At 37.6% G+C, this 22,396-nt stretch overlaps 1 protein-coding gene across 5 annotated transcripts in view; it reads left to right on the top strand.

Moving 5' to 3' along the window:
- RBM33 (RNA binding motif protein 33) overlaps positions 1-22,396 on the top strand; it is a 100,857-nt gene that overhangs the window by 20,811 nt on the left and 57,650 nt on the right. For 4 of the 5 annotated variants that reach the window (XM_063415897.1, XM_063415878.1, XM_063415867.1 and 1 more), the window contains exons 6-10: positions 905-1,015; positions 7,583-7,754; positions 12,627-12,835; positions 14,634-14,937; positions 20,089-20,147. In XM_063415897.1, coding sequence (XP_063271967.1) covers positions 905-1,015; positions 7,583-7,754; positions 12,627-12,835; positions 14,634-14,937; positions 20,089-20,147 — 855 coding nt within the window. The remainder of the gene's footprint in view (positions 1-904; positions 1,016-7,582; positions 7,755-12,626; positions 12,836-14,633; positions 14,938-20,088; positions 20,148-22,396) is intronic. The other variant, XM_063415888.1, reaches the window with a different exon arrangement.

Here is a 22,396-nt window from a genome sequence, read left to right as displayed (position 1 = left end):
TGAGAATCATGACCTTGAGGATTGTATCCTTAAGGAAGAAAACAGCTTTGTGTGGTGGAGATACATTGCCAATTGTTAGAAGTACTTAATGCAAAAGCTTTTATCCAGGCTTTAGACAAGATCTGATAAAGTCCTTCGAAGGTGAAAAGATTATTGACCTGCTAAAGACATCTTTAAGGTGCTAATATCCCAAAGTGATTGATGTCCTGCTTGTTCATCCTTTTTGTAACCGAGAGCTGTCTAAACCTGAATAAAGAGATTGGAGGTTAGTTTAGAAAATGTCACCTGCATAATTCAATATAATTTAAGCAGCATATTAGAGAACATGCACTGACTTTAACTGCTAATGAAATGATTTAATCTTAATTAAAGCTGTATGTGATCAGTGAGGTGCTTGAAAATACAAACAAACTTAAGCAAGATTTCACTTTCGTTTTATGTTCATAATTTTTTAGGGTTGAACCCACTCATATGTAAGCACTTGCAGAATGCTTTAAGAATGTTTATACTTGATGGAGTAAAATTTTATGTTAATATATATTGTAAAATATGATATTAATGTGCTATAGATGGGTGTTTCCTGTTAGAAAGTCCTGCAGTGTTTGCTCTGTGAATTTGTAATCAGTGGATGGAGATGTATAGAAGTAGCTGGGGCAAACAGTATTAAATGGGATCTTTATGATGACATTGCTGGAATATGAATGGAAACTGGTTTGGTTTTGATAATACTGAAATTATTGTCTAGTTAAAAGCCCTGCTAATTATGCTTTATATGTGCCATATCACTTATAATTGACTGTTCTGAGAAATGCAATACTGCCACTCTGGAAGCTGTGGCAATGCAGTCAGACCCCACCTATTCAGTTGGCCTTGTGTCTTTTCACCTTCCTGTTTACTGCTTTAGGATGAAGATTACATGCAGTCATACAATGAGCAAGCAATGGAAGAGCAAGGAGAGTATGCAGCTGATGAGGAGCTGGAAGAATCCCAGACAATGGCTAATGAATCAGAAGAGGTGTGTCATGAATTTAATGGAAACTTGAAATAACTAGTTCTGTTACAGTTTGATTTTGTAGAATTTTTACATACTGCTGGGTAGGAATTGATGGAACTTTGCCAATGTTGAATTATTGGTGGTAGTACTCTGTGTATAAAATGAATGATGATAGAATCTATATTGACAGATACATCAGATCTCCTTTCCCCCTTGCGATTAAAATAATGAGGGAGAGCCTAAAATGTGCATATTTAGTCTTGGCTTCAACATCAGAAACTTCAGGTGCCTGTTTGGGTAGGAAATTAACAGTAATACTGCACAGTTAAATCTCCAAGAGCTGTGGTGCCTCGCTTTACCAGGTAGATCCCTGGTGCTGTTGGGATGCAACTCCAGTACTTGGGTATCTTCCTTTGAGGAGGAGTGGAAGCATGGAAGGTGTGGTATTTTTGACAGGCAGAGGTGAGACTGTTGTTTTGAAAGTTGTGTTGAGACCGTAATTCCTGTGAGATTTATCTTCTTTGATGAGAAAAATGGATGAGTTCCTTAATTTGCAATAAGAGCTTGTGCCAAAGTCTGCCAAGTATGCATTCACTAATTGTAGTCTGGTAGTGATGCCTAAAGGCTTCGTAGCTTTTTATGTATTTTTCATGTATTTATAACCTTGTAGATTTTTATATATATTTGTGTAACTTCTAGTATTTTTCCTCTCTCACAGTTTAACAAACCCTTACTATGCATTCTTGAAATTCTGTTTAGTCTTATTCTTAAGGAGAGAATTCCTGACAAGGACATCTTATGTTCTACCAGAACCTAAGAGACATAACAAGAAATTAGGGCAAAGAAATCCCTGGACCAGCTGACCCAGGCCTGGGTTACTGGGATAACTGATATCCAATTGGATGTACTGACTAGATATACTAATTAATTAACAAGAATGATAGGAATCATGTGTCATGCATGTGCAGTGCATATTTTATGCATCTGCAAGCTTTCATTAATGAATTTCTTTTTGATCTTGCCACTTCAACTCTGTTCCAAGTTTTTCCTTTTGTTATTTGGCAAGAGTATCACAACTGTTTTTAATTCGCAGCGAGTTTTGGATATAAGATTTTTTTTCCTTTCTCCACTAGGAATCTACTTTAATATTACTTTTATTCCATTTCTTAATTAAGTAGGATTGAATGGATTACCTGCTGAGAAGTGTAGTCAGAGTGTATTTCCTCTTTGGAGCTTTAACTCATCAGGAAATCAATTCCTCAAAGACACAGCAGCATTACTGTATGAAGTCCTGACAACTGGGTGTGCTGTGATGCTCCAGTTGTATCAAACCTATCTTGCTAAAACAATTTTTTGGTAGGTGGAGATCTGCATTGAAACGGACCACCTGCATCTTTCAGCCTTCACTGTTGAAAGTGTAACATCTTGCACCAAATACATGTTAATGTAGTTAATTTCCAACTTCCCAAGTGTTAAATCTGCCCTTCAAAAGAACTGTGAAATCCTTGAACACTTTATTCCATCACTAGATTGATGATACACACTTTTGTTTTGGGGTTTGGGAGGTGGACTGGTGCATTTGTGGTGTTTGCAGCCACAGTCTGAGAAGATGGACACAGAGCACACCATGTAAAATTAAATGATAGCTGGGACCCACTGCCAGACTTACTGCTGTAAAAAAGCACAGCTTCATTTTGGGAGTGTGAACTCTAGAGTGAGAATTCTCTAATAATTACATTGTCTAAATTTGTCCAATTCAGAATTAAATTTGTTTCATTCAAAAGGTACTATCGATGCAAATCTTTAATTGATTTTGTAAATGGAGCTTTTATGGATTTTGTTCATCATATAAGGTGAATGTTTTGGGCCATATATTCCATTACTCTACATTTTGCCTTTATTCTGATGGCTTTCAGATTGTCACAGATTTATTTTTCCCAAAAGAGTACTGTCTTTTTGTTCCTTTATTTTGTATGGCTCTTACTTCCATTTGGCAGTAGGCTCACAGTTGCACTCTCTAAAGAACACCACCATGAGAGAGAACCTTTGTAGAGTATTCAGTTCTATTCATTGCATGGTGAGATGCCTGCCTCCAGCTCTGAAGAGTTTTGGGTTTTATTCAAGTGTTATGTAACAGGACTTTTCCTTGAATCTCATAAGTGCTTGTAAAGGGGTAAGGGTTGGTGTTCTCCTGGAACGCAGGAGTGGAGCTGTAGTGGATGTGGTACAGAGAGCATTATTATCTCTTGGTTGAAATTTGGCATCTGAATAATAGAGAAGGATGTCAGGTGGTGTTTTATTTTAAGCAGTTACCACACTAAAACCAACTAAAGCCTCTTATTATGTTGCATGAAGAAATCTTTTTGTAAACCGAGAGAAAAGCTGACTGGGGAATTGGAACATGATGGGAGGAAACAAGTGAATAAGGGAATTGTTACAAGTGGCACTCAAGTGGGAGAAGTGAGGAATATAGGCAGGTGAAGTTTGGTTTTGAAACAGTGCCTAAAGTTGAAGAAGTTGGATTTTAAATAAATAACACCGGGTAGCTTCCTTGAAAAATGTAGCAGTGCTTCAGAAAATATTTTTTTGCCTTCCTAAGGCATAAAGCAAAACCCAGCCTAGAAGTTTCAGCAGCAAATAGGTGTGGTAGAACAGCCACATGAGGTATCATGTCCTACATATTTTAGAAGAAAAATATCACTAATTACTTCTGTGAAATGTTCATAAAAATTAAACCTCATGAAAACAGAATTCATAATGTCTTTGTTTGATATTGGAAGTAGTCTGTGAAGTCAATGATAGGGGATTTACCATTGCATATTTTAAACTGTCTTGGGTTAAGCTGATAAGAAATGAAGAGTACTTTAAAAAAGAAAGCATTTCATGAAGAAATGCTGCTTACTGCTTTTCTTTTGATAGAATATAGGCTTGGGAAAAAAAGGCCAGTGTGGCTGTCTGAATTGTCCCGTCTGTTTTTAGCCAAAATTCTGCACTTTAGTTCTTTTGTTCCAGTTTGAAAACACTACCTGCCAGTCTGGAGGAAAGTGGTGAAAAAAATGCAAATCAAACCAGCCAAATTTTGAACATGTTTTAAGGCATTTAGGTTTATTTTTTGGTTCCATTTTTCACCAGGGAAATCGAGGTGCCCTTGAAATAGAGACATCCTCTTACCTTCCCTGTTATTGATCCCCTAGGATTAAACAATTGCTGCTTCTTCAGCGTTAGCCTGTAGTAGTAGGTGCCTCCACTTAGCGTTTTATGGCTTGTTAGTAAAAGTTCTTTGTTTCACCTTCAATTTATTTGGTTTTGCACATCTTATGAATCTGTGGCAGAAAACTCTCCCGAGCACTGTTTGGGAGGATCCCACGTTTGGGAGGATCATGCTGTCAGTGTTCCTGCACCTTCCCTTGGGCTGTGTCTCTCTATAGCAGACCATAAACCAGCATGAGGAGTTCTGCTCAGTGCCTGGGATTTATGGCACAATTCTTTAATGGGGATGGCAGGAACCCCTGACCTCCTGGCAGAAGAAAGGTCATTCTGTTTCTATGTGAGGGACAGCAAAACTCTTCAGTAGCTTTGGGTAAGGTGTCTTAGTGGGAAATGTAAAGCTGCCTTTGAGGAGAGCTGTTGAGAAGCCTGGGCTGGTGAGTCCAGTCCAGTGACCTCAAGCAGCCATTCAAGGACTGTTTATATATATGCAGAGATATTCATGATTAGCAAGTATTAAAGCCAATCCTGTAAGTAATAATATGTCTTAATTCTGTGTCTGCAGTTGTGTCTTATTGAAACATAGAATCCACTCATGGTGTAATCTTGACTAAGCAGCTCCTTCTGTTTGGCTGGAAGCTGGAAAGGATCATGTAGGAATCTTGCATTTTACAACTGCAGAACAAACTGCAGGGGATGGGTGTGTGTTCCTACCCTTTCCTTGGCTTTTTCAGCCAACCTTTCCCAGAGCTGTGTGGAGAGGACATATGGGTGGCTGTCAGACATGTTTGTGTCTCCATTGCATAAATCCCTCAATAATAGGTGTAATCAGACTTGGACATGGGTCAGTTACCATTCTCCAGCACTGGTGCCTGCTTTTGCTTTGGCTCCTTTGATTGTTTGGTTTTTTTTTGTCTTTGATATTTAATGGTTGTATGGCTGTTGCTGGTTAATGGGTGGCATGAGCATTATGCTAAATGAATAAAGTGAATCAGACCAAGGCTTCAGAATTGGTGTAAGTGATAAGAGTAGAATAGTGCTAGTCTAGAAAAGTTTGAGGTTTTTTTTAAATTCTTCTGTAGGTAAGTAGTTGTCTGATAGTCTCTCAGAACCTGGGATGTTTTCTTTTTAGAATAGATTTTTTTTCCCCCTAGAATGACTAATGGTCAAAATGCAACAGAGTTCCTACAGTTCTGGGTTTTTTTTAATAGCATTTCATTAAAACATAGCAGAAGTTTTCAGGACAATGTAAACTTCATTACCCTTTCTAGTCCTGATTCTGAAGTTTGAGCTACACACAGAGTTTAGCACTATTAGTTTAGCATTCACAGATGAGATTACATGACTGAGACCAGTCTGTGATTAATAAAAAATCAGAATTCCAATGTAGCTTTTAAGGGCGTTAGGCATAGAGAGCGGATGTATGTGGGGTTTACACTTTAGAGTAAAGCAGGAGGCTCAGTATAGTGTAAGCATGTCTTGCAAAACAGCTGATCCAGTTCTGACTTCCAAATCCTGGTCCTGAAGGGAAAGTTTCTAAAAAGTGGCGAGACAGTAAAATTATGGGGTTTGTGATATTTATAAAAACACAGATTTGATATTGTTACTCCTTGTTCTTTTGGGAGTCCCTCTTTTCAAAGTAAAATGCCAACCCTGTCTTTTTCTCAGTGTTGTTTTCGTTAAACCATGTTAGCATCTCTTTCCTTGCTAACATCCCTCCTCTGTTCCATGAGTATTAACTGCTTGCCCACAAAGGTATTTTGATTATATGTGGATTTGTTAATTAGACCAGTTGTGCTCAGTTTGGGTTTGCTTTTTGAGGTTTGGATTTCTTTCAGTCTTGAGGTTTTTGTTGTTGTTGTTTCTCCTGCTTTGCCTGTTGTTTTTACCTGCTTTTTTTGAAAAATATGATAAAATTGTTACACTGAAATATGTATATTTGTAATATGAAAACCTTAAAGCCTTTTGTAAAATTTGACTGTTCTCTTAGTTGTATCTTAAAGCAGTTTTGTGAGGTCAGGAAATGTAGCACTTAAAAGTTTGTCTGGAATGGATCAGTGGCCCATTGAAACCTTAGAAATAAGTAAATAGATGATTTATTCACCAGACCAAAGCTGGAATATCTTTGAACTTGAGTTCATAATGTTTGCTGTCTTTTAAAGCAGAAATTGTTTTGCCAGGTCACCCTGTCTCTGATCTTGCTTCACACATTTCGTTTTGGTTATGGATGAAGTTAGGCTGCTGGATAGGGAAATTTTCAGTCTCTTGCACAATTATGCCTTTATGTGATTTAATATCTGTCCACCTGACTGTCACACTTGCTGTGCCTTTTTTGTATAAATTTCTGCACTGATCTGGTTAATTAGAAGATTAAACCATTTTTGCATGTTAGATTTGGCTCATTTTTAATAACTGTCCTCAAGCAGCATAAAATTTATGATGTATTTAGTGGCTTTGCATAGAATTAAAATGCATGTGCATTTTAATTTAACAGGCTCTAAGAAATGAAAAAACAGGCTTGTACAAGAAATAATCAAATATACAGTAACCAAAAATTTTTATGGAGAACCACAAGATATTAGAACATTTCTAATTTTCAACTGTAGAAATCCAGTACAACTTGTGTAACATTCTGGATGTTTTCATCAGGCCTCCATGGAAAACGGATTTTTTTTTTTTTTTTAGTAATTTGAAGGAGAGAGATCCATTTGCTTTTGGAACATTGTTCTATTTAAATAAATGTTCTCTGTTTTAGAAAGAACTGGAAAGTAAATTCCAGAAGCATTTGAGTAGTATCCAGAATACCAATTTAGTATTTTCAAATTTATCCAATCCTATTCTCATTCTCCCCATCAATTACTGAATTGAAACTGGGAAGTATTTGAGGAACAAAGTAAAGGGATAAATATCTTACTTTGTAAGATGTAAGGTTATCTTTGTTCTTGTTTTGTTGGGTTTTTTTAACAGCATGGTACTGACAGTTGTAAAAAGGTAAAAAAAAATAGGATTTTTACTGTTGCCTGAATCTGGTAGTAACCAAGGTTTGCATCATGGTCAATTCAGTGATAAAATGTCAATCTGTGTGCAGAAGTACCTCCTAATCAGATGCAGGTTCTAACTGGAGTTTCAGTATTCCCTTAAATATTACAGCAAATTAATTTCCTATGTAGATTTTACTTTATTGTCAATTATGAAGTACATATATTTTTATTTCAAAAAAATCACCAAGCTCTTAAATGTTCACTGAATTATATATAAGCACAATGTATAATGCGAGCAAAATTTGTAGAAAGGGGCTTTTAAAGAAAGCTTTTCTTTTGATACTGTTTACAAGAGACTTGGTTTTTTAAGGCTGCATGTGCTCTGTTTTTTGTGATTTAGGCAGCTATTGGCTCCCTGGAACTTCAAGAAGAAACAAAAGAAGAGTCTGATGAGGAGGAGGATGATGATGAAGAGTCTGGACGATTACGTTTCAAAACTGAACGGAAGGAAGGAACGATCATCAGGCTCTCAGATGTGACAAGAGAAAGGAGAAACATTCCAGAAACTTTGGGTGAGGTTTTTGTGGCCATGGATTGTTGTGTAGAGCTGTAATGAGTGATAGTAAAGGGCAGAGGGGGCTTTGGGTGAGGTGCAGTCCAAATGTGTTTGCAGCCATGAGACCATAATTTCTACAGACCACGTAGAGACCATGTCTTGTTTGTACAAAAGGTGTTGGTAGCTTTACAAAACAGAATACCCTGAAAACAAGAGTGCACTGCAATAATTAAACTTCTGCTCATGATTGCAAGGTAAATGACAATTGCATTTGTTTTCCTGTATCTGTGGATTTATTCTTTGGTTTAATATAAAAATAAGAGCAGCCAATAAGGAGAAAACCTATAGCGGAGCTCGACTGTTAAAGGAACAGTGATTTGAATTAGACTTCTAAATGTAATTCTAGGTGATCTGGGATGTAGCTCTGAGATACAAGGAAAAGATGAGTGCAAATGCAGATGATTCTATAAAGAGGGTTTTGGAAACTAATGTTTTGCAAAAACACAATATTACTGTTGTGAAATGGTTTCTATTCATACTGGTTTTTCTTAATAATTTGTTGATAGAGACCAGATAACTGTCCGTGTGATAAAAGGTTAAACCACAAAAAATTCTGTTTGCAGATAGGTATCTGCTTCCTTTTAAGATTACAGACCAAATTTTTACAGCTGCTATGGTTTAAAAATGAAATTTCATTGCAAACCTACATCTTCTCCTTATTCTAAAATATGAACGTAGTTCAGAAAACACTTGAAGAGGAATTAACATTTCAGTTGAAGTTACAAACGTAATTTCCATCCTGTCACATTTTGGTGACCTTTTGTGACAGCTTGTCTCTATTGGAAGAGTGCATTCTTACTTACTGATTAAAGATGTCATTTGAAACCATTTTATTACCAGCAATAGTGAAATTAATCTTGACGCTTAGAGACACTAGAAAAATAATTGCTGATTCACTGCATTAACTGTGTGTGAGAACTGTACAATCAAGATGAGACCAAGTGTGTGCTGGTAAGAAAGATAGGAAAATACAGTGTTCTCAATCATGTAGCTAAGATCTTTCCTGAACATTTCTTTATCCAAGTTAATGTAAAGAATGGTTTTCAAAGTTCAGAAGAGGGGTATTTTAGAATGGCTGTGCAATTGATTTCTAGCAATACCAAGTTTGTCACCTTTGATAAGAAGTACATATCTTCTTTTAGTGCCTATAGGTGAAGTCTTCTCAGAGTGGGAATTGTCATAATTCTCTGAATGTAATTACCTGTTAAGGAATGTGATGAGGAAAAATGTCTTTGGTATTACCAAACTAAAGTATTCCCTCTGTATCTAATGAAAAATACACAACCCAAACCCTTAGACTTACGCAGAACCAATTGCAAAGTGCTCACAGAGGTCAGGTGGATGTGGCAGTACTTGTTACGCCCTGCTTAGTTGGCTTATGTTCACTGTGATGCCTCATGGATGAGATTTCAGGCAGGGCTAGAGAATTCAAGTGAGTGTTTTAAATTTGTCCAGTTGCGCTGTGTCCAGAAGCACAGAGTATAATCAGTTTGCAGATCTGGATGATGAGGAGAAAAGAAATGGCAATGTATTGCACGTATATGTAAATGAATAAGTATTTGTAGTTGTGGATGAATTCTTAGCCAGGGAGGAGCTGTATTCATGTGAGTACCTGGCTGTACTTTGGAAGAGCCCAGGGCAGGAAAGAGAATCTCCCCTTCCTCTGCTCATCACCTCTTTTCTTGAGCAGTCTGAAGTTGCTTTCAGGGAAGCAGGGACTGTTCTTGTTGCTTCCTTCCTTGCAAAACCGCCTCCCATGCCATCTCTGCTTGATATCTGTGTGTGGGACACAATAGTTTCAAATTCAATATGCAGCCCCCTTCATAACACAGCTGACTGTATTTTTGCTGTGTGGTGATGTGTAGCTGCAGGCAGCACTTGAGGTGCTCATGGCATCAGTCTTAGCTTTTGCAAGAAGGTCCTGAACCTGCACTTGTGTGTCTAAGCCAAATTCTTCACAGGTAGGACAGTTGCCCTCAGTGGCATGTTCTTGGGAAAGTATGCTTGATGTTAACGTAATCTTTTTACTTTTGAAATCCAGTGTTATATTGTACTTCTGTGGTCAGAGGTGTAGTATGAGTGTGAATTTGTGTGTGGTTTTGTTTAGGATTTTTTCCCCAAAGTTGGTGTTATATGCATTCCCTACTCTGGCTGAAAAGCTGAGCATGTGGACTGTGCCTTTGAGGACATGGCCTTAAAAGTGTGAGATACTTTGTGTAAAGTGAGGAGGAAAACAATTTATGTATTTTAAAGAGAGTGATTCTGCACATCCAGGATTGACAGATTTGACTTTGCATGGGTGCTGTCATTCCTTCCCCTAGCTTAATCAGCACAGTGCTCTGAAGTAATTTTGTTTGAATTTAAGGAATTTTGCCCATTTTTCTTCCAAAGTTGTTTCTATTCAGTGTCCTTCAATGTGTGCTCAAGAGGCTGAGAGACTTGGCCATAGTCTTGCTTTTTAGGAAGCCTAGCTCTGTTCCCAGGTCTATTAAAAATTGCTTTCCTCACATGTCATTTCTAAGCTATTTAATAGAAATGTTCTTCTTATCTTTCTTGACCATCAGTGGTAGGTACTTGTTGCAACGACTGAACTTTATTTTCCAGACTAAACCTTGCTGAGTTCAGGGTTGTGGTGTGGAAGATGGCAGAGAAATTGCCCTGCCTGTCCTGTTCCTGGGAAAACAAAACTGCTGTCCAGGCAGCAGCGTGCCCAGGATGCCCTGCAGGACTTGGATCATTTCTGGATAAGGGAAAGAGAGTTACTCTTGCAACACCATGGCCTTATTTTCCCCTATGGATATATGGGGAGTAGCATAATTCAGGCAGGTCAGGTCAAAGCCCACATTGGCCCTTTGATGTTTGTGAGTTTCTGAAGAAACAGAACTTGCTGCATGTGTGGAGGAAGGAAACTTGAAATCAGAACTCTGTTTTTCCTATCTAACCGACTTTTTTCATCCCTGCCAGCCAGAGATGGCTATGACTGTTGTTTTACTTGCATCTAATGCTTTTGATTGCTCTGGGCAAGAGTGCATTTCTTTTAATTTTTTTTGTCAGAAATGCATATTTGATTCCTAAGACTTGAGGGACTGTGGTTCCTTCCCTCATTCTAAGCATTCTGTAAGATTTTCCTGATAAAGCCTGATTGTCTTAGGCTGTGCTGTGCAGATGCCTTGAGGGCAAAGGCATACTCTTTCATAAGAGTATTTGTTAAGGCTTTATGCCATTCAGTTGTGATGTCAGAGTGATGAGAAAAGGAGGTAGAGAAACTTGTCTCATCACCATCATGCAAAAATGAAATAGGAAACTCAGGCAGATTGTGGGCTTTTAGAAGTCTGTCATGTTTGCTATGCTTTTACAGGCCATCAGCAAGTTCAGAACTTTTAAAAATTGAAAAGCTCCTCCTTTGTGGAGGTGCTGAATACTTCTGAAAACTGGGACATGCAAATTTACAGTCATTGCAGCTCAGTCATGCAGGTAGTTTTTGTAGCCAAGTAAGAACGACTGCCGCAGAGGGAATGCTCAGTGCTCACCCTTTTCTGCCCTTCTGTCAATCCTTGACTTCAAAGACTAGTCGAGATTACTTATGAAGATGTTTAAGGTGGTGGTTTAAGTAGCTTTGGCCTTTAGACTCACAAGAAATTGTAAGAGTTTTCTAATTGATTTAGTTATGTATTCTTGGGAGAGGATAGCTAGTGGTGTGGAGACATAGTAGTAATGTCTCATGCCAGATACTAATTATTTTAATTCTTATATTCACATATTATGGGCCACTTTGTGTAGTATTGACAAATAAATACCATATTAATTCAAAATATGCTTTTATTTGTCAGGAGTGTGTTTGTTTTAGTAATTTAGTTCTGCCTTGTTAGAAGCAGAAATCAATATTAGGAATAACAAAGGATCTGATTAGCACATGGCAAAAGATTCAGCTGCATGTTTAAGTTGATTACCCATTGTAAGTGATTGAAATCTGGTGAGGGGTTCTGCTTATACTTTCATGGTGTTTTTCCCAAAGTCTTTTGTAGACCTTTTTTGTATTTTCAAGTAATTTCATTACCTGTGTCTGTTAATGCATCATTTCTTTCTTAATGTTGTCAGCATTGTCCAAGATTTCAAGCAAATCTGTCATATTTGCTGAGTACCACATGTTCTCTGGTGTTTACCTGTGATGTGGGTTGGGTGGATGTTATCAGCAGCCATGTGTTTGACTGAACACAGATTTTAATGTGTGCTCTCTCTTTGGTGGAATTACACTTGTGAAGTAAAGCTGGTTCTTAAACCACATACAATAAAACAAAAATTAAGTAGTTACGTACTAGAAACATTTCAGCAAGAGAATGTCCTTTGGAACAAAGAAGGCCAATGTGCAGCAGAGTATGGTGCATAAAATCTGTCTGTATGGAAGACTCAACAGATCCATTACTGTTGTAAAGTAAAGTTTACTGCAGATTCATTGTCTTGGCTGACATCTACAGATAAGTGAGATGTTAAAGAAAACAAAACTTTGAGAGGAGCCACAGCCTCCTCTTAGAGCAGAAGGCAGACTTCAATACCTTCTTCAAAAAGAAAACAACCAAATCTTTCTGTTCATGTTTCATTCATCTGCTGCTTTTTGCTTGTGCAAAAGACACAAGTCTCTGTGCTTTTTCCTTTTAAAGGTGTCTTTAATGAAATGTTAACATGCCACCTAAAGGAGATCAAAGTGCCTGCAAATTTTATGTTAGTCGCAGGGATTCTTCTGTAGTTCTGGCAGTGTTTTGTTTGTCATTGTGTTTTCCACCTTTTCAGCACAAAGCTAAAACATTTTCCCCCATTTCTGTCTCAACAGAGCTTTCTGCAGAAGCCCAAGCAGCATTACGTGAATTTGAAGAGAGGGAGAGGCAGCTTAAGCAGGGGCGGTACGGCTCCAGGAGAGGAGGGAGAAGAGGAGGCTCGGTTATGTGCCACGGAATGGGAGAACAAAGGAGAGACAATAATGACAGGGGGAGAATGAAGGATCACAGGCCTGCCCTGCTGCCAAACCAGCCATCTGCAATGGTACCTTTTAAATCCTTAGCATTCTTTGAGCATCCTTGCAGGAAGTTGTGGAGAAATGCATTTTAAATCCCGAGTCTTTGAAAAGGTGGAATATATATTCCAGTGTAGACCTTCTGCTCTTGCAAGGCACTGTCAGGCAGTATGGGCTTTGTGTGATGTGATGATTGTAAAGTATGTGCTTAGTCCTGTTACTGGCATCACCTTGAGCAATCTCAAGACCTCCAAATGAAAAGTGCATTTGGACTGATAAATCATAGTCAGACTTACCTGCTGATTTACGTGAGGACAGAGGCAAAACTGAGTTTCTCTGAGAAGTCAACATGCAACATGGAAACATGTTCAGTCCCCCATTATTGATAATAATGTTGTTTAAAAAATACAGTTCTGTAAAACACTTCTTGGGTTCTGTCAAGGTAATATTTTTGCTGATACTTCTTTAAAAAATCTATTTGCATATAAACTATGCTACTATGGAGGTAAATAAAACCACAGGACAGTAATCACCACTACTAGATAAGTTATTATTTTGGGATTTCAAATGAAATTTATCTTCATTATTACTTTCTTTGCTGTGCTTTGCATCACAATATAAAAGACTTTTTCCATCAAAAAAAAGCTTACCAAAACCAATACCAACTCTAGCAAGTGATCAAGAGGTCAACACTTCTTTTTGTTCACTGTCATAAAATATACTGGAAGCTGATACTGTAGAACAAAGTCTGTGTATGTCTTTGCAGGACAAGGTCATCTGTGTTAAACAAAGGTGATTTTTTCCAGCAGCAGTAAGTAGGTGCTGGTCACTGGCAGGAGTCAGTGGATATCTCAGTGCTTGAGAGCCCTGCAGTAGTATATTTCTTGCTTTTTCAGCAGTGAAGGTTGAATTTTTTTTTTTTTTCGTTTTGCTGCAGTCCTTGCAAGCTATTTTGATTTTAAATGTAAATATTTTGGTGCTTATCATGATGTCTTCTTGTGCATACGATGTAGCTGCTTTGCTTTATGTATAGGGCTGCTGACAGAAACAATGCACACTTTTAAAGCAGAAATAACACTTTTGTTAAAAGGTTGCCTCTTTGGGTCTCTTCTTGCACTTCGGTGTGGAAGTTACTGGACTAGGACTGAGATCTAGTAACAGTAACTTGAGAGGCAGAAGAATGTCTCTGAAAAGAGACACCATTTTTTTTATTAGCACTAATTTTGGCCATTTGTTTTTGAGAGTTGGGCAGCAAGAGACTTTCTTTGTTCAGAAAAACACAAAGATACTTTGAAAGGTATCTTCAGAGGAGTTTTTTCATCAAGCAGTATGCTGCACTGATATTGAAGAGTGTTTGAATTTGTGCTGCACTGATACCTGAACTTGGATTTTGACTTTTGTTGCTAGTGCTAAGTTATCTCAGAGAGGCATATCTATATATGAGGCAAGAGGTAGTGGATTTGTTTTGATCCTAGGACTCAGATTTCTAGTGATCTTTACATAAACCTTACTGCAGTTAATAACACTGACATATGCAGAACCCTGACATATGAAACTAGGTAGTTCCACTGTTAAAAATGACTGAATGTGTCTGCATTCCCCATGCTTCTTTGCTCTTTGCTGTCCTCTCCTTCATATGAATGTTTTCGATTGCTCCTTTGCTTTCCTGTGCTGATGGTTTTTAGTGGTTCCAGTTGATTGTAGGGAAGTTTCTCTGTTGATAATTGACTTTAATTGTTCTCCAGAGATGTCTTGGTTTTGTGCTCATGTATGTCAGGATATTTTAACTTTAAAGCCTAGTGACTCTGTTCTTTTGTCTGACTTTAGACTCACTCACAGAGGTTAATTCCAACACACCAGCAACCTGTTATGAGTCTGTTCCAGCAGCAACAGCAGCAGCAGCAACAACAACAGCAACAGCAGCAGCAACAACAGCAGCAGCAGCAACAGTTACAATCTCTGCTTCCTTTACAGCATCAGCATCATTCTTCTCCTCCTCCAGGGCTACATATGCCCCCTCAGATAGAAACACCCCGAATAATGATGACTCCCCCTCCAGTGACCCCTCAGCAACCGAAGAACATACACATAAATCCACATTTCAAGGGGACCGTAGTGACGCCTGTGCAAGGTGAGCTTTCTGAACACCTTCCCAGTCATGCAAGCATGACTCATCTCATTCTTTGCCAGAGATGGAGCAATTTGTTTGTTTATCACTTCATGGAAATGTGCTTCAGGCTGCTGGTTTTTTCTTGAAGCTTGAAACAAATGTTTTGCCTGAAGTAAGACATAATGTTGTTGGACTGTGGCCAGCTGAACAAGCAAAGTCTTTTTAGCTTTTATCGTGTTTGCTATTCGAATGTAAAGCCTGAGAAGAGCAGTAAAAATGGAAACTGAAAAGAGAATGCGCTTTTCAAAAAACAATTAATGTCAGTTTTCAAAACTAGGAAGGTACTGCAATTTGTACATTTCCCAGGGCCATGTATCTGTTTTGGTGAAAGGGTACTGAGGTACTTCTGGTGGTGTAATTCTGTGAAAGATACCAGTTACTGTCCCTACTTGACAAGATACATGCCTCCAATTCTCCTTTCACAGAATTACATCTGTAATTATTTTGATTTGCAAATATGTTTTTTCTCCTAAGTTAACACAAACGTTTGGCTTACGGTTCTTAGGGTAGCTCTCAGCAAAGCTGTTTGTGTTCCTGCTTATTTAGGAAGTATTTAATCCCAAAGAGGTTAAGAAAAGAGACACCTGCATAGCTCTGATTTCTCATTATGTTGGGACAAGACAGACTAAAGAAATACATAAATATTTATATGTATGTACAATTAAGTTTTCTGTATTTTCCCCCCTTCACAACAGCAGAACTCCAAGCCAGTGCTATCTTTGCTTCATTTATTTGACCAATGAAAAGCAGGAATTTGGCAGGGTAGAATATTGCCAGTATATGGAAGTCTGTTGTTCCTCTCACAGATGGCTTTGTAGTAGCTGTGTCAGAGAGCTTATTTTGCTTTTCCCTGTGGTGCTTCCCACCAAATTATGCATCAAGACAGATTATCTGGAAGCTCTCCAAAAGAACCTTTACTCTTGGATTTATACGTTCTGTGCATTTTTCTAGCACTACCAAAGTATGTTACTGTTGAATGAGAAGCAAAAATTGCTTTTAGACTATTCTAGATGCCTTTTCTCTCTCCCTGTGAAATAGCACCAGATCTTTTCTATCTAGGTAAGCAAATGTGATTGTAATGCTGGGAATGGCTGCTGAGGGTTTGTGCTTTTGCCCAATGTCAAAAATATCCCAGTGTATTTTCTTCCTTCTGTCTGAGGAATTTTTTTTCACATTACTGGGCAGCTTCAGGCTCTTCTCAGCTTTACCACTATGTCTATGACACTGTAGCTGTTGCAGGTCTCCTGCTTGATCTTGTTCAGTCTGGTTTTCAGTCTTCATGCACATCCTCATTTCCAGAAAGTTGTTTACCTCCTGCAGGTTAGGAGATCTTCAGTACTTGATTTGTGAGGGAGGGTGGTTCTTGGATTTTTTTAGATCTTACCTCTGCTGACTTTATTTGCACCTTCATTTCTTGACTTGTAAAAGTCCAGGTGTTCTGTAAGACAGAGCAGCCCTGGAGAATGAGTGATCAATTGTTGAATGGTTTTAAAACCTGCATTTAGCAAGGACATTCTTTGCTCTGTGTGTTGATGGCTCTGCCTCATATGAAATCCCTTTGTGCCATTTATTTTACTGAAAGAGTCCTTGGCAAGACCACTGAATTTTCTGTTAATAGGTGTGCAGGATACTATTAAATACAGTCTTTTAAGTCACTGTAGAAATTTAGTCTTGTTGATTAGACAGCATGTATTGGAAGCTGATTCTCCTGCAGTGACTGAGAGTAGTGGCCATCTCTGTCTTAATCTGTAGCAGTAAGTTATGTTACATGAAAGTAAACATTTGCACACATAAGGAAAATATGAAAATGTGTTGGAAATCAGGAGCTTTCTGTAGATAAATGAGCATAATTCTAAAATCTTCAGTGGTATTCGCATATTAAAATGAATTTTAAAGCAGTCAGTGCAGGGAGTGCTGTTCCGAACTTCCTCTTTAAAAAATCTTCCTTTAATCCATCTACTTGAAGCCCCAGTAGGCAGAGACTGGTTATTGACAACAAAAAGACGTGCTTCACTTGCAGCATCATTTCTTTCAGGTTAACGGGAAGGATGAAAGATCAGATTGACTTGTGTTCTTGATGATGTCCTGCCCCTTCTTGGCTGAACATATTTCTAGATACACCAGGGGCTTTTACACATTGGAGAATACAGTCAGATGGGTGCAAAGTTTATTGGGATTCTGTTGTTGAAAATGTGATGCCTGGAAGCTAAAAATGCCATGTCTGGAAGTGCATGATATGCACATTTAGGTTCTGTTAATTTTAATGGTGTGCTGTCATGTTTTAGTGTAGACTGGCATTTTTTCCTCTCTAATTTTATGGCAGGATAAAGCTCACACACTTCTAATTGTCAGCACCAGGGACACTTTTCCTAACTGCAGATCATAGAAATACACTTTTTAAACATCTTTTTGGTTTGAGTTAGCCTTGAAATGCGTCGACTATATCAGTATTTTCTAAGAGACTCAAACCTCCTGTAAATTGTTACAAAATTTTCATGTGAATAAAGTACCATGTATAAGAGCTCTAGTAGACAACTACTTCAGCCTGAAAAGGGGTAGAAACACTGTTGAAGAATCCTATCATTGGCTTATTCCTTTGATGTTTCAAAGGCAAATCTCCTTACAGTAGCCACCATCTCCCTGCCCAGCCTTGAATCCTGATTTGAAAAAATTGTTCCTTTCAAGTTAGTTTTGTTTCAAATGAATTGGTGCTATTTTTAGTCTTTGAAGCTTCATAAATGATTAGGGACTTGGTCTATCAAACCCCTAAAAGTGAGCCTCTGTGGATACCTGCTGCAGGTACTGTGCAGTTGGTGTTCAGCTGTGCCTCCTGTGGCATTTGAATCCCATATCATTTAGCTTGCCACATAGCTTTTTGTCTCTTCTTTGTGTCCTATTCCGCAAATTAGTTTTGAGTTGTAGGTAGGAATTTTTGCTGAGTGTGTGTCCAAACTTGAGTTTGATCAATTTATTAGTGCTGGAAGAGCACACATAGATGAACTATGAAGTACTGATTGAACCTATGATAATAGGTGTTGCATTTTTTCTTCTACTATGTTTATACCACAAGTAATATTTCAGGGATACTGTGGCACTGCCAAAATTGACATGAACTAATGAGCATTTATGGCAGCTCAGTATGCCATTTACCTTTTGAAAACTGTTTAGTGTCTGGGGAAAAATCACATTGTAATTCTCCTGAATAATCAGTGTGAGAATTCCTTCTTGATCTTTTCAACTCTAGTGTTGGAATTTATAGCAAGAAGCAATTTAATCTTCTTAAAATAGTGTCTTACAACATGCTGTGTATTATTTTTGAAACATACTTTTCACACCTATGGAATATTTGACATCAAGAAAATGAGGGCTTGAGACTTCTTTGCTGCTTAAGCAAGTGTCCAAGGATTGAAAGGGCACAAAGTTTGAACTACTATCTTTCATGAGTATTAAATTAATTTGTTTAAAATATATAAATATATGAATTTATATGCTACTGCTGGAGGCAGGATACTGAAATAGACTCTAGTGCTCTGTTCAGTTGACATTCTCTACGTTTCCCACCTCATGCTATTTTTCTCAGTGCCTCTCTGACCTGTAATATCTGAACTATTTTAGGACTAGGTCTGTCAAGAGCATCCTATCCATTTTTTCCCTGTGGCCGTGGCTGTTTGATACCGACAGATGTTCATTAGAAGGCAGGATGAAACTATTGCAGTCATTTTCTGGTGTAATGTGATACAAGGCTTGCACACAGTCCTCCTGTGCTGAAAGACTGCTGCAATTAGTTTACCCCATCAGTCTCTGAACCAGCAAACCACAAGTACTTAACGAAAGTGGACAGAAGCCAGACATGGACATGAACTGAGAAAAAACCACTAATGCATTAGTTCTTGTGCCTTGGTTACCAAGGGAAAAGGGATTTTTGAGGCATCTTAGCAAACTTCTGTGATGAGAAATGCTCCCAACTTCTCTCTCAGAGGAGCAGCATTTCTTAATATCTTTCCTGCTCTGAAGTGTAACACGGTAGCTGTCTGCAAAGTGAGTGTTTAACCCTGCCTGGAAAATGTTTCCCTATCAGTTTCATAAGTGCTAAAAACAAACTGGAGAAGAATCTTACTAAAAGCTTTTAGTAAATGAGCAAACATATTTGTGTGGTTTGGAATGCTTTATGTAACTTCTCTAGGCTTTTTGTTTAACATGGAAATGTTTGTATTTTTCACCACTTACACAACTGTGAGAGGAAATAAAAGTACTCTGGAAAATGGGAAAGCTGTCATTACACTTTGTATTTGAGATTCAAATATAGGTTCACTTCCCAAGGTGATCCAGCTTAGCATTTTGTGCATTTTGCCATAACATTAAGTGAATGTTTTGGGAAGTTGCCTTTTTTTTTTGACTAGCATTTCCAAGTGCAGTTGTAAGGACAAATCATGCACAGTAATCCCCCTGAAGTACTAGTTTTAGAGGTCATTTTTTCAGGAAAAGGTCTCCTAATTCTTCTTGGTGTCCCTATGCAATCACAGTCTTTCATCTGAGATCAGCAGTTCTGTGATAACAGTGGCTCACACCAATGTGGTGGCAAGGCCAGACTAAATGGTTTTTGTGTGCTGTTAATTGCAGCTTCCTGCCTCATTTTACCCTCGTGAGCAGTGATTTTTACCAGTCAGTGTCTCATGTCCCTGCTTCTTGTGGTAGCTTGGTGGTGAGGCTGGGAGATGCCTAGCAAATGTTGAGTGGCGTGAAGTTGAGAAGGCAAATTAATCATGTATCCTTCTATCTGAAACATGAAATTATTGTTAGTGTCTCTGCTAGCTTTGTCTAAGAGATGTCTTTGGCTGAATAACTGTTCTAGTTTGCCTTCCTGCAACAAGGAGCAATTTAATTCTGGAAAATGCAGAACTAAATTATGTAAATTAACTAGGAGAATCCTAATTGCCCTGTTGCATGTTGCAGGGGAGGGAACAGTTGCTCAAAGTTAATTGTAGGAACTGTGACATGTGAGAGTAAAAGTAGCAGATTTTTATCATGGCTTTTTATTGCAATTGCTTTTGGAAATAGCTACAACAACTGTTAGGTAAAACAAATGGTGTTAAAAGGTGCTTCTTGTTTCAGTGCCCTTGCTGCCAGTTCCTGCCCAGCCAAGACCTGCTGTGGGACCCCAGAGATTTCCTGTGAGTAGCAGCTGTTTCTTCTTCTCTGATATGGATAAGCATACATTTGCAAGGAAATATTAATATAGCAAATAAAAGCTGTTCTAGTGAAATATAATTTTAAGGATTTGTAAATATTGACAATACACTCTGCAGTTGAAAATGTTTGTTAAAAGCTTAAGGTCAATGGATTTTTGAGAGTAGAATTAATTCCGTTTAACTGTAAAATTGTTGAACCAGTCTCTCCAGTGGGAAAGGCATGAATGCATCTTGTCTTGAGGAATATGGGCTTCATTTTATTACTCGACTCTTTCTGTACAAATAGAATCCTTATTTTATTTGATATAATAAAAGGCTATTTGAAATAATCCTTAAGCTTAAAAAGCAGTAATATATATTTACTGTAAAATGCAGCAATCATTTTAATTATTACTAAAGGTATTTCAATGTCCTCATGTTTTTTATATAAAAAATAGAACTGGCATTGCATGACCTTGCTTTCTTTTATAATTCTAATTTTGAAAACAAACAAGACGGTTACCTGCTTCACTAGGCTAATTTCACTTCATAATTTTTTTAACTCTATGAATGGAAAGAATGTATGCTTCTAGAACTTTTCTCATCATTTCAGTTTTGTTATACTAAGTTTCTAGTTGAAATGGTTAGCAGAATATCAAAATAAGCAAGAGACCTAGGTTGCAATATTAGCTGAAGTATTTTCAAATAAACACCAAAATATTATGTTCCCAAATATATAAAAGACACAAGAAATATCCTTTGTTGATGTGTGGAGTGTTGAAGGAGGAAAATAGATGTCTGAGCATCTGTGTAGTATCACAGAGTAAATCACTGGCATAGAGATCAGATGTGCTGGAAAGAAGGAGATTTCACAAACCTGCTGTGACTTTTGATTGCCCAGTGCAGACCTGGTTGTTTTTAATGCAGAATACTTTTCATACAAGACATGTAGCTGAGGAATTGTGATGTCTCTGTTTTGCAGAGAAACAGCCTTTACATTGCTGCATGACTTGTGTGAAGTCTTTAAAAATTAAGCTGTAAACCCACAGTTTCATTAAGTAAATTCATGTTACATTTTATCTTCAATAAAACACTTTTGAGCTTTTTTTATTAAAATATTGTGGTTTTCAGAGGAAACATACTTTAGTATTATGGGGAGACCTTATTTACATTTTGAAAGTAGATTTGTTATTTCTTATGAGAACAAGTGTCTTGTGTTTGTTTTTCTTTGATACTAAGTTGATTTGCCAGTAAACACAACTTGGGATGGAAAAGAAATTAGAGGATAAGGAATATCTGGAAAGACAATGTAATTGGCATCTTTGAAGTGTGTTTACATCAGTGTAGAAAAATTGGAAATGAATTTTTTTCTAAACTTGAGAGTGAAATTAGATTTCAGTTCTGTTCACTTTTGGGGTTGCAAGTTGAGAAGTACAGCAAACCAAACTATTCTATGTTTGCTGCACATATTCTATGTGCAGCAGTTTTTAAAAGGGAATAAAGTAAACAGGACATTTTTGGTAGGACTCTTGCTCCTTTAGCCTGCAGGAAAAACTTGACTGCTTGCTGTCTTTTTATTTATATAAGCAGTGCACCAGAAAAGAGTCAGTATAATTAAATTTTCATAAGGAGGAGGAGTACTGAGTGAAGTAGGAGGATCTGGCACTGTCATTTGGTTGCCCTGACTGTTTTCTTCTCCTTCAGCAGTAACGTGCTGCATGACCCTGAGAAAGTTGCTTCATCTTTCCATGGCTCACTGAGTTATAAAGTGGACTTCCCTTATGAAGTACTTTATAAATTTTGCATAGGTTATCAGTCATATTAGGATTAGGAATTAAGTGTCACTGTGTACATATCTCATGTTTGTTTTATTAAATGTAGTATGTTAGCTCTTGAGCTGAAGACAAATTTACTCTCTGACTAACGTTTTATCTTGCAGAACTACCTTTTTTGCTGTTACATGTCAGATGCCTTTGTGCTATTATAATTCACTTGTTTATGTATAAATGTTGACTTAAAGCAATGCAGCAATGGTTAGACAATTTTGACAAGCCATTTGAAAAAGATCAAAGACTTACTTCAGACTACACACAGTTCATTCAGCCTTTTCCTCATTGTATAAAGAATCTCTGGATATGTAATAACTTGAATTTGCTCTTGTTTTTACGACTGCATAATCAAATGATAATAGTTAACTTTTTTTTCTGATTGCTTTGCTTCTAAAAGATAGTGGGATTAGAATTAAATATTTG

Source organism: Prinia subflava, chromosome 1 (genome assembly GCF_021018805.1).
Source record: "Prinia subflava isolate CZ2003 ecotype Zambia chromosome 1, Cam_Psub_1.2, whole genome shotgun sequence".
Lineage (NCBI taxonomy): Eukaryota > Metazoa > Chordata > Aves > Passeriformes > Cisticolidae > Prinia > Prinia subflava.
This window is presented reverse-complemented; position numbering and strand designations above follow the sequence as displayed.